Source organism: Vulpes vulpes, chromosome 12 (assembly GCF_048418805.1).
Source record: "Vulpes vulpes isolate BD-2025 chromosome 12, VulVul3, whole genome shotgun sequence".
In the NCBI taxonomy this organism is placed as follows: domain Eukaryota; kingdom Metazoa; phylum Chordata; class Mammalia; order Carnivora; family Canidae; genus Vulpes; species Vulpes vulpes.
In genome coordinates this window covers 133,332,639-133,344,129 of record NC_132791.1, presented here as the reverse complement: position 1 = coordinate 133,344,129, position 11,491 = coordinate 133,332,639, and the positions used below count along the sequence as shown (strand labels likewise).

Sequence of the window (11,491 nt, the reverse complement as noted above, 5' to 3'; positions counted from 1 at the left end):
CTTTTGGCTTATTGCAAAACAAGGGAAGGGGGGGAAACAATGCAAATGCTCCAAAGAAGGAAGCATACTAAGGCCGCTTGGCAGCCTGGTAGAGGTTTGGAGACAATTCTATGATAGATAGATGATAGATAGATAGATAGATAGATAGATAGATAGATAGATAATAGATAGATGATATAAAAATTTTTTTGGACAATCCTGTGATATTTGAATCGAAATCCCTCTATGGGCCAGAAACGAATATGGAGGACCTGCTGTTACATTACCACAGAATAGAATGCGACAGAGATGGAGAGATGAGCTTGGAACAGGGTGCCCAGCCTAATGGAATGGTGCGGGGGCTCAAGAACTCAGGATGTTTGCACACATTCATTCCCCCTGCCCCCCACATACGGCTGCTGTGCCGCAAAATTCCAGATAACACCATCATTCTGGTAAAATAGCACAAAACAGCACCAGAATGCAGGTCCAACCAGGCATGTGATTTAGTGCATTTCCTGAGCTGGAGATGAGCAACCACAGTACTCTCATGAGGCAACAGTACGCCTGCTGTACGCAGAAGTGCCTGGGCAAAATAAAAATAATCATCATCATCATCAGTACAATGTAGATAAATTGAGATCATGTATTTGAAACCCCTTGGTACTTGCTCTAGCTAGTTCCTTATTTGTCTGTTTGCAGCGTCTCAGACTGTGGGCTACCATGTACATTTGGATGGCCAGAGGGAGGAAGAAGCAGAAACGAGGGGAGGGTTTATCGGGAGTCCTGGGGAGGGACGTGGGGGATGCCCAGGCAAGGAACACAATGGAGGGAAGGCGGGGCTAGGGGGTCACGCTGGAGACCTTTGGAGGCAGCCTATGGGACGCGGTGGGTGAGGACTCCAAGAAGCATCAAGGCAAGAGCTACTGTCCGCAGCCGGGTTCCAAGAAGCCGCTCAAAACTTCTGTCGGTGGACGGAAGGAAGCCCTTGAAGGGACCACTCATTGCGGGAAGACCTTTTTACTCCAGGACAGCACTTATTTTTCTTCCTTGAAATCTGAATGAGGGCAGGGCAACAGACCTCACAAAACCAACTTTATTATTTAATCAGGTCTTTCTTTACTGATGGGTAAGCCAGATCCTCTGGGGAAAAGGAGAGGGCCGAAGTGCAGGACAGGCTGGACATTAAGGTAGGGTGGGCACAGGGGATGCTGGGCTCCAGAAGTCCACAGGAACCCCTCCCTGTGAGTCCCCTGGAGCTGTTTGAGGCAGCAGCCTTGGGCGCCTGGATGACACAGCATGGGGGGAGGGCAGTCTGGTCACAAGAGGATGTGGCCAAGGAACGTGGAGGGTGCTCAGAGGCACTTGGGGAGGCCGGAGCTCCGGGGTGACCCCTCTCATATGGTCACACTGTTCTCCACCATGCTGGGTCGAAGGTACTCATAGGGCAGCTGCAGGCCTGCATTGTGGGCCTCTATCTCCTGGTCCACAGCAGCCACGGCCTGGGGCCGAGGGCCTGAGAAATATCTCTCCTTGTGCTGCCCCAAGGCCACCTGAGAAGGGGAGAACGAAACGGCTCAGCCCTGGGCCCCTCAGCCAAGAATACCACCCCTCCTAAGCCGCCTCCTCTCCCCGCCAGCCCCCAGGGCCCAGGCATCGGTCTCTACCATGATGGGCTGGCGTCTGCCAAGGAACTTTGTGAAGGTCTTCTTCTTGTGGGCCTGGTGGGCTGTGGGCAGCGAGTCCACTATATCCTTCTCTGTCACGTCCTTGGAGACAGGCGGGGGCTTCCGTGTGGTGCACGGGCCGTTGGGGATCCAGGAGTACCAGTCCAGCTGCAGGTGCAGGAGCCTCAGGAACCCAGGCCGACCACAGAGCACTCGACCTCCTGCCGACTCCATCCCGGGAGCCCCTAGGGTTGATCGCAGCCGCTTACCTGGCCCAGGTGGGCAGAGGCATGCTGACCTGGGCACGTGAAGATATACATGGTGACAAAGTGGCAGAGCTGAACCCAGGTGTCTAAGGAGACGGGGAACCTGGGTGACTAGAAGGGAAGCAGCGACTTTGAGACCAGGACATGACAGAAGCATCATGTCAGTGAAAGGCACTGTCAGGTGCTACAGAAAGGATGGAAAATACTTGGGAGAAAAGGGTCTGGTTGCGGAGGGAGCTCTGGGTGCACGAGGGCAAGAGGATTTCTGGAAGATGCTCCGGCGAGCCCCCCGGGGTGCTCAGGGCACCCACGGTAGGGGGCTTACGACACTGTGAGTGTGCACTGCTGATGGGCGGGTGAGGTGACACGGGTCGTGGGGAGGGGCTCACACTTACCCCCGGTCCCGGGCACCCTGCAGCCCCGTCTCAGTGATCTCTCTGCATCAGGCCTGCAGCTCTGGATCATCCCTCACAGCTTCATCAGTCATGTAGAAAAGACCGACCATCCCCTCCACGTACCTGCTCCCCGGCAAGAAAGCCCTTGGTCCCAGGCGGCCGACCGCGGGGCCAGCTGGACCTGTGGCCCACCCCCTCCTCGTTCTCTCCAACAAGCCTGCTGGGTCGCCCTCTCTGCGTCACCCTCACCGGCTGATGATCCCCCACAGCCTGAGGGCATCTTGGCCTAGAGAGAAGCCTTCACATCCAAGAGCCCACGGTCAGCCAGGTCGGCCAGAGGGCAGAGGGAATGATAGGTCAAGCAAGCTGTGGCTCTGGAGAATGTCCACATGGCCTCCGCTACTGGTGCTCACCCCCTGAGGACTACCCCACCGCAGATGCCAGGATCAGCCACGGGGGGTGGAGGTGGGGGGCCGGTTTCAGGGTCAGATTCTAGTCAATGGTCCCTCTCAGGTCCCTGCCCGGGTGTGAGGGAATCAGGGAGATGCCTTCATGGGGGATGCAGGGCTGGCGGTGGTGGGGCCAGCCAAACACCCATCGGGATGCTTTCACTGTTTTTTTTTTTTTTTTTAATGTTTTATTTTTTTTAAGATTTATTTATTTACTTATGATAGAGAGAGAGAGGCAGAGACACAGGCAGAGGGAGAAGCAGGCTCCATGCCGGGAGCCCGACGTGGGATTCGATCCCGGGACTCCAGGATCGCGCCCTGGGCCAAAGGCAGGCACCAAACCACTGAGCCACCCAGGGATCCCCGGGTGCTTTCACTGTTGAGCCCTCTGCCCTCCTTACCCATCCTACTCCGTACCAGGTCAAAATTCCCCATCTGGAGACAAGATTGCTCCGGGCGGGGATGTTGATCTCCATGGTGTGGCGGAAGTGTGGGATCAGGAGCTGAATGTGGGAGAAAGGAACAGGACTGGTAAGGGGGGGATCCTGGGGTCCAGGAGGGGAGTGGAAATTTAAGGAGCAAGGATAGAGAAGAAGGCAGAGGGCAGGTCTCCACGAGAATGACAGACCTCCCACTGGACTGGAGTGGGTCAGGGTAAGATGTGGGAGAAGACAGATGGGGAAAGGTCTTCCCAAGGTCTCCCCAGGTTGAGGAGTGTACAGTCTCACATGATCTCTAAGAATCCCAGGACTCTCTGGTCTCGCACCACAAAACCTAGCAAAGGTCCCACATGTGAAACTATCTCATGCCTGTGTCTTATTCCCCTCAAGGAAGTATCGGTGGGGGGCACCAGGGTTGGGGGGCTCTGTCGGTGAAGCCTCTGCCTTCAGCTCAGGTCATGATTCCGGGGTCCTGGGATTGAGTCCTGCATCGGGTTCCCTGCTCCATGGGGCGTATGCTTCTCCCTCTGCCCATTCCCCTGTTTATGCTCTCTCTCTCTCTCTCTCTCTTAAATAAATAAATTAATTAAATCTAAAAGAAGAAGAAGAAGAAGAAGAAGAAGAAGAAGAAGAAGAAGAAGAAAGAAGAAAGAAGAAGAAGAAGTATCTCTGCTCCCTGCAAAGGCAAATGTCTCCTGTCCTCTTGTGCTTTCCCTGGGATGTCACCCCTGGCAATCTCTCCTTCCTCTCCTCCTCGCTCCTCCTCCTCCTCTCTCCACCCTGTCCTTCGCCCCCGTCCTGTCCCTCTCTCTGTCTCCCTCTCTTTCACACACACACACACACACACACACACACACACACACATGCCTCATCCTGGATACCTTCGCACAGAAAACCCTGGCTTCTCCCCACATGCATGCCTTCCCAGCAGCCTCCTCACTTCTTGCTTCCCTTCCACAGCAAGTCTTCTCAAAAGGCTCCCTCTGCCCCATCTCTCCCCCATCACCTGCGTCACCTGCCGCCACCTCCACTCCCCCAGACATCACTCGTCAGTGGATTAACCAATGGCCTCCACACTGACGTCCAGATGTGGCTCCTCTGGCTGTGATGTCGCTGGCTTCTTGGCAGCATGTCACACGGATAACCATGCCTCCCTCTTCAAGTGCTTTCTCTCCTTGGCCTCCATGACACCAAGCCTTTTGTTTCCCTCCCACCTCAGTGGATGTCCCTTGTCTTGCTCCGTGTCTTCCTTCACTCCTCACTCACAGTTTATAAAGGCCGGGCACATCCTACCTACTGTTATGTCCTAGGCCAAATCCTCCACTGTAGCTACAAACCCCAGACGACTTCCTCTAGTACAAGGTCAGACTCTGTGGAGGTGCTTCCCGAGGCTTCAAAGGGTGTGTGACACAAAGTGCAGTCAAATACAGAAGAGATGCTGACATACCTTGTAGATAGGATGCAGGCTGGGCAGGGTCCTCATCGTGGCCACAGAAATAACCTCAGCCATCAGGTGTCCCCGCAGGAGATGTGACTGTAGCTGGTGCATCTGGAAGTCAGAGCTATGGACCCAGGTCTTGGCCAGCAGCCAGGCCATAGGGGGGTTGGAGGGCAGCATGGGTGTGGGGCAGCCGTGATGAGGAGGCTGCAGCTGGAGCAGGAGAGAGGGGAGGGGTCGGGACCTGTGTGCCCCAGTCTCTAAGGGGATCCGTGTCTGTGCAAAAGATACCTGGGGCCTCTTACCTGGATGACCATGGGTAAGAGCTTCCCATCAGGCTGCAGCTTCAGCATAACCAGAGGGGCGGCCACATATTGTTGTTTTAAAATGATTACATTAAGCTTGACCCCATCTAGCAGGAGAAATCAGCTTCAAATAGAGATCCAGCCTGGAGGGTGAGGAGCAGGGGTAGATAATGAGGTCATTCTGGACCCTCCCATTTCATTTGGGAGGCTGGTCCCTTCCTCTGTCCATCAAGTCTCTCTCTCTCTCTCTCTCTCTCTCTCTCTCTCTTTAAGTCTTTCCTTTCAACATCAATCTGTTTTCCCTTAATCCAAGCCCCGAATTTGAGGTTTCCACACCCAGTATCTTCCATCAGACTTGGAGCTTCTTGAGGTGAACTTCCTGGTTCTCCACCATGCCCTCAACCCCCACAATCAAGTCATCCCCCCTCAGGCTTTAGCTAAATGTAGCACACAGGAGTTCCTGTATCCTCTCCTCAAAAAAAAACCCCATAGTTAGAGCTCTTTGGGGCTTTGTTCAATCTCTCTTCTTCTTTCCTTCCAGAAGCCTGAGCTTTTCCCAAAGGCTGGAATGCTTCTTACAAAGGAGGAAGAGGGGGAAGAAAAGAGGGATAATAGGAGCAGATGGTTAATTCAGTGGTCCTCCACCAACCCGGGGTGATCTTTGCCCTCCGCAGAGGACATTTTGCAATGTCTGGAGGCATTTCTGGTTGTCACGATGAGGGTGGTGTTGCTAGCATCTCATACCACTAAGCATCCTACAACGCACAGCACAGCCCCCACGACAGTTATCTGTCCCTAAATCTCGGCTGTCAATGTTGAGAAACCCTAAGTGTAGATGGAGGAGGGTGTAGATTAAAGTATTTGATGGAGGAAATGAGGAGGGGCGGGTAGGAGAAGGAGGCAGCATGGCTGGGGTTGTGGATGAACAAGAGAGAGCACAGCACCTGGAGTTCTTTCTCCAGCTGGGTCTTCAAGTCTTCCATCCCTGGAGGCAGCACCAGCCGGGCTGGGAGGCTGCTCGAGCACCTCAGGAGCATGGGGTTTGCACCACTGAGGAACTGGTACCTGAAGAGGGCATCATCCTTCCAGGAATTTCGAACCTTCTCTAAAGACATCAGGTGGGGAGCATGCTGTAAGTTCTGTGCCTCTGATCCTACTAACAGATCGCTCTCCCTACCCTCTCCCCCTCTTCTGTCAAAGCCCTGCATTGGAGAGATACCTGGGTGGCTCAGAGGTTGAGCGTCTGCCTTCTGGCTCAGGTTGTGATCCCAGGGTCCTGGGATCAAATCCCCCATCGTTTTCCCTGCAGGGAGCCTGCTTTTCTCCCTCTGCCTGAGTCTCTGCCTCACTTTGTGTGTCTCTCATGAACAAATAAATAAAATCTTATTTAAAAAAACCCACAAAGCCTTGCATTGGAAATATGTACATAGATTTGGGGAGATTGTAGTAACTGACCAGCCAGCGCAGTCTTCGCACTTGGGAATATTCTTTTGAAATCTTCCAGTCTTTTAACTGGATTTGTGAGCTCCAGTGTCCCCTTGAGGACCAAGCCCTCCAACCTGCCGAAAGAATGGCAATGCTAGGAGATCAAGAAAGGACCCTACTTTGCATGCTGAGGTGCAGGTGCCAACCTACTACCTGGCACATACGCTTTTGCCAGCGAGAAAGAGAAGTCAAAATCCTTATCCTCCCAGAATCTCTCATTCTTGGGGAGGTCCCACGGTGTTCTCCCTGCTACAGGCAGGATTAACCCATCTTTCCAGGAGCCCCACCTGGAGGGAGAACACGGAATCGGGGATGAGTGGGGCGGTCGGTTTCTTGGGATCTGGTGGGGGATCAGAGGCTTGCTTGGACTCACCGGTACATCCTCTTTCTTTTCTGGATTTCCTGCTCTCGGTGCGTCTTAAACAGGCTCTGGGTCCGGGCTGGGGAAGGGGACACGGCGCCCACCCTTTCACCCTGCACAACCTGTCCTGCCTCACGTGTTCCCCTCTTACATCACAGCATCCCCCACCCCTCTTCCTCCGGCGTCCCCCCCCCCGCCGCCCCCCGCGTTGCCCCGCGGCCCTCACCGGTGCCCTCGGGCAGACAGACGATCCCAGAGCCCTGCACCCAGCTGTAGCAGGGGAATAGGGCCTCGCCCTTGGTCCCGGGGCTGCGCACGGAGATCCACTTGCAGAACCAGTCGAAGTCCCCCAAGTGTTCGTCCTTGCGCAGCTTCACCAGCAGGAGGCGGCCCAGGTGGAGGGGGACGCGGACTTTGAACTCGGTCTGTCGGTGGGGCGGGGAGCGAGCTCAGACGGGGTGGGGGGGTACGCCCCCTCAGAGAGCCCCCTTCCCCTCGGAGTCGCCCCCGGAGAGACCCGAGTCAGCCTGCAGGTGAGGCGGCCCCGCGGCCCCACCCGTCCCCCACCCGGAGCCCCGCACCCCGCCGGCTGCGCACTGACCCCGCGGCGCACGGGCCTCAGCTTCTTCCCCAGGTCGGCCTCCCCGTGCTCGCGACCAGCCACAGCTGCACCTGGTTGCAGGAACCCGCCAGGGGCGAGTCCCCGGTGACCACGCGGATCGTGTACTTGCCCATCGCGCTCAGGCTTGGAGCCGCTCGGACTTGGAGCGGGGCTGGGGAAGGTGAGCAATTTAACCAGTGGGAGGCCCAGCCCCCTTGCCCCCCCTCCCCGGGAGGCCGCCCCAGACCAGTGTCCCTGCGGCCTCGGCTCCCAAGGTCCCTGCCTCCCACCCACAGGTCCGCTCCACCCAGACACCTGTGTCCCTACCACCGTCCACACCCGAGGATTCTCACGGCAGCTCCTGAAGGGACAACCCACCCGGATCCATTTGGAAACGTTCCCTGGTATCAGGTCCACACCCAGTAGCCAACTACACACAGGGGCCTTCAGACTGGCCCACGAGCCACCCCCCAAATAGTGAATAAATGAGTATATGAATGAGGTGACAACAGTGGAGCCGTGGGAGGTTTGAAGTGCGGGGGTGTTTTTTTCAGTGGAAAGTGAGTAAACCATCTTGACAAGGATCCAGGGCTTGTTGTTGAGGACAAGTATGAGATACTGCTGGACAGGTGAAGGAGTCGGGCATGTTGTCCTGAGTGGAGTCAAGAGGGAGAGTTGGGAATTCTTCTTCAAAACAATCATGAAGTTTCCATGGGGCTTTCCTGAAACAGGCTCTGTGGAGCCAGCACCTCAGCTGAGCACCTGTAAAGGGTCCCATCAGGATCAGTTCTTCCCCCTGCTACCTCCTGATCTTTGCTAATTTTAAATGCACTTGCAATATGGTGTCTATTATAATAGAAGTATTGTTATCTGATTTTTGCTATTTATTATCCTTTCCTGCTTAGGGACAGTTGCTGTCCAGGCACAAATCCCTCCCAGATTCCTTCTTCAGATACTCATTTCTATCCATCCCTCCCCAGCACTCCTGCGCATCGTGGGCTTGCCTCCTGCCTGGACCTCCTGTTCTGTTGCGAACAGAAGGCCTTGAATCCACAGCCTTCTGCTCGAACGTTGCTTCTAGCTCTGCATATTGACTTATAATTGGTTAGTCAAAATAGCTGGATCAAGAGGGACTCAAAAAGTAGACATACAAATCTTAAACATTTTTGCTTTAAAGCAGAACCAAAGGGGTCAGTGGTTGAATGTCTGCCTTCAGCTCAGGGAGTGATCCTGGGGTCCCAGGACTGAGTCCCGCATCGGGCTCCCCGCAGGGAGCCTGCTTCTCCCTCTGCCTGTGTCTCTCCCTCTCTCTCTGTGTCTGTCATGGATAAATAAATAAAATCTTAAAAAAAATAAAACAGAACCAAAAATGAACAGTCACGCTCAAATGTTTTCTGAGCATGAATCCACAATAAGAGCTTCCCTGGGTCTTTCTTGTGTAAACTACACCCAGGTGAGTTGACATTATTTAAAAAGGAGCTCAAACCTAAAGATTCTTGTGGAGGAAAGACTACATTCAATATCTTTTCAGATATGTCCAGTTTTCCTCAAACCATTTACAGCTGTCTTGTCTACTCCTACGCATTGGCAGTGATTTTTTTTTTAAACGATCCCTGTTCACGGTCGTAAAGCAGTCAACTTGGTTTTAATAAAAACAATGCCTTTCTGTTTACTCTTTCCATCAGTTTGTTTGTAAATTGCATAGTTACAATAACGAGTATGAGACACATTGATAGTCTAGGGGGTGTACACACTATTCGTGATAAACAGAAGGCCTCCAGGGGTGGGCATCAGGTGACAAGTATGGCAGGAATGAGTCCACTAGCCATGTGCTTCTGGCACACTGTGGGCCTGTCCGTGTTCATTGGAGAGATGCTCAGTGTCTATTACCTGATAAGATGGTTCAATATAGGTGATTTGGAAGCTTCGTTGTAAAATCGAGTCATTCTCAGATGCTACCTTGTCTACTGAAGCCACCTCTCCTAATACTCAAGAATCAGGGACCATGAGCAACCTCAATGCTCACCACACAACACACCCACAGAGCAGTGTTACTGCCATCCCTCAGGGACTCTCTTCTGCACCGCTTACACCGTTGCCAGTAAACCCTGTTTTCTTCCTCCCCCCAAATTAGAGGCATTCTCCTCTTCTTCACATTGACTCCAACCCCTGACAGACATCACCTCTATTCTGTAACCTACCATTGTCCTCCAGAGCCTCAAATTCTACTTAAGGAAGAACCTTCTGACACTCTCTCCACCGACTCAGCCCCCAGATCCTACATTTCACATTTCAGTTGCCTGCCAATCCGATCACAATTTACACACCATTTATTATCACTTAAAACCCACCTGCAGGGCAGCCCGGGTGGCTCAGTGGTTTAGCGCCGCCTTCAGCCCAGGGTGGGATCCTGGAGACCAGAGATCAAGTCCCACATCGGGCTCCCTGCATGGAGCCTGCTTCTCTCCTCTCTCTGCCTCTCTCTCTCTCTTTCTGTCTGTCTCTCTCTCTCTCTCCCCGGTTCTCTCATGAATAAATAAATAAAATCTTTAAAAAAAACCCACCTGCAGTATGTCGCTCTTACTGTGGTTTCTTTCTCTGTCTTTGAATTTTGTGCTCTCTTACATCCTTCGAAGGAGACCATAGAGAAATCTCACTGACGTCGCTCATCAGAGGTATGTCTGCCATCCACCACTGGTTGCTTGTGTGGATATGATGGTCTATACAAGTAATGTTTGGTCCTTGGAGCAGCATTTAGCTTCATGCTTATCCTTCCTATCGAAACAACTCCTAGAGCAGGAGCCAGGCTTCTTCAGTGCAATATTCCAATGCCACGTTCAGGCTAGATGTCCCGTTGTTTGACCTGGAAAAACCTGCAGTCCCTTGGCTTCTGCCCATTCACATGGAGCCACAGGAATCACTGATACCCTCCTCTGTACACCTTAAAGACTGCAGAGAAGTAGGATGAGTTGACAATGGATCCAGGGCAAAATATATTAAGATTCTTTCAGGCCTTCTTGGAACTCTTTACTTGATTCAAAACTCCCCAATAAGATTCCTTCATTCCAAAGCCTCCAGACCAGTAGCAAACACAAGTTTCTATTTTAAAGTATGTCTCCAAATTCAGAAGACAAATCATTCCCTGTGCTTCTGAAATGGCAATCCTCCATACTCCTGGGGCATCAGAACCCTTAGACTAACTTTTATTTCACTGTCCTACATGCCAGTGATGGCTCTGGGAGATTCACATTCTGCTGGTTTCCTGCATCAGCCAAGGACCCAATAGAAGACAGATGACACATTTAAAATAGGATAATTGGAGGAGACAATTGATAAAGAAGGGGTAGGGCGTGAGAGAACCACAAAGGAATACAAGATCCTGAGTCCATCAGCCCTAAAGCTGTCACCACCCACCCGCCGAGGAAAAGATTACTAAAACCTAGAAAGAGAAAGCTTTCTAGGGAAGGCTTCCTTGAAAGGTGCAGTGTCCTTTTGTCAAGTCACATAGCCTAAAATGAACTTTTAGGGAGGGACCCAGGGTAATAAACATGCTGACCTCATGCTCCTCCTTCCCTTTGACCTCCTATGGAAGCTCTCCATTGGACAAATCTAGCTAGAAACCAAGGGGGTATGAAAGCCCATTAATACAACCCATAAAAAGCTTATGCACAGCAAAGTAAACAATCAACAAAACTAAAAGGCAGTCTATGGAATGAGAGAAGATATTTGCAAACCACATATCTGATAAAGGATAAGTATCCAAAAATCGATAAAGAACTTACCAAACTCAACACCCCCAAAACAAATAATCCAGTTGAGAAATGAGCATAAGACATGAATAGACATTTTTCCAAAGACAACATCCAGATGGCCAACAGACACATGGAAAATGCTCAACATCACTCATCATCAGGGAAATGCAAATCAGAACCACAATGAGATGTCCCCTCACACCTGTCAGAATGGCAAAAATTAACAACATAAGAAACAACAGGTGTAGGCGAGGATGTGGAGAAGGGGAGCCCTCTTGCACTGTTGGTGGGAATACAACCTGATACAGCCACTCTAGAGAACAGTATGAAGGGTCCTCAAAAAGTTAAAAATA

At 52.2% G+C, this 11,491-nt stretch overlaps 1 protein-coding gene and 1 long non-coding RNA gene across 2 annotated transcripts; one reads left to right on the top strand and one right to left on the bottom strand.

Annotated features, from left to right (window-relative positions):
- Nucleotides 1-1,376: 1,376 nt before the first annotated feature.
- Nucleotides 1,377-7,520, bottom strand: LOC112924804 (polyunsaturated fatty acid (12S)/(13S)-lipoxygenase, epidermal-type-like). The gene is given in 17 exon segments (XM_072731950.1): nt 1,377-1,532; nt 1,647-1,814; nt 1,916-2,015; nt 2,308-2,430; nt 2,557-2,596; nt 2,599-2,684; nt 2,686-2,730; nt 3,174-3,259; nt 4,644-4,847; nt 4,940-5,055; nt 5,058-5,082; nt 5,884-6,044; nt 6,395-6,498; nt 6,589-6,711; nt 6,798-6,864; nt 7,012-7,210; nt 7,458-7,520. Coding segments are annotated over 17 exon segments (1,866 nt in total).
- Nucleotides 7,186-9,945, top strand: LOC140594716 (uncharacterized). Its single transcript, XR_011995883.1, has 3 exons — nt 7,186-7,318; nt 7,408-7,567; nt 7,683-9,945. It is a non-coding gene; the product is annotated as an uncharacterized lncRNA (long non-coding RNA).
- Nucleotides 9,946-11,491: the final 1,546 nt, after the last annotated feature.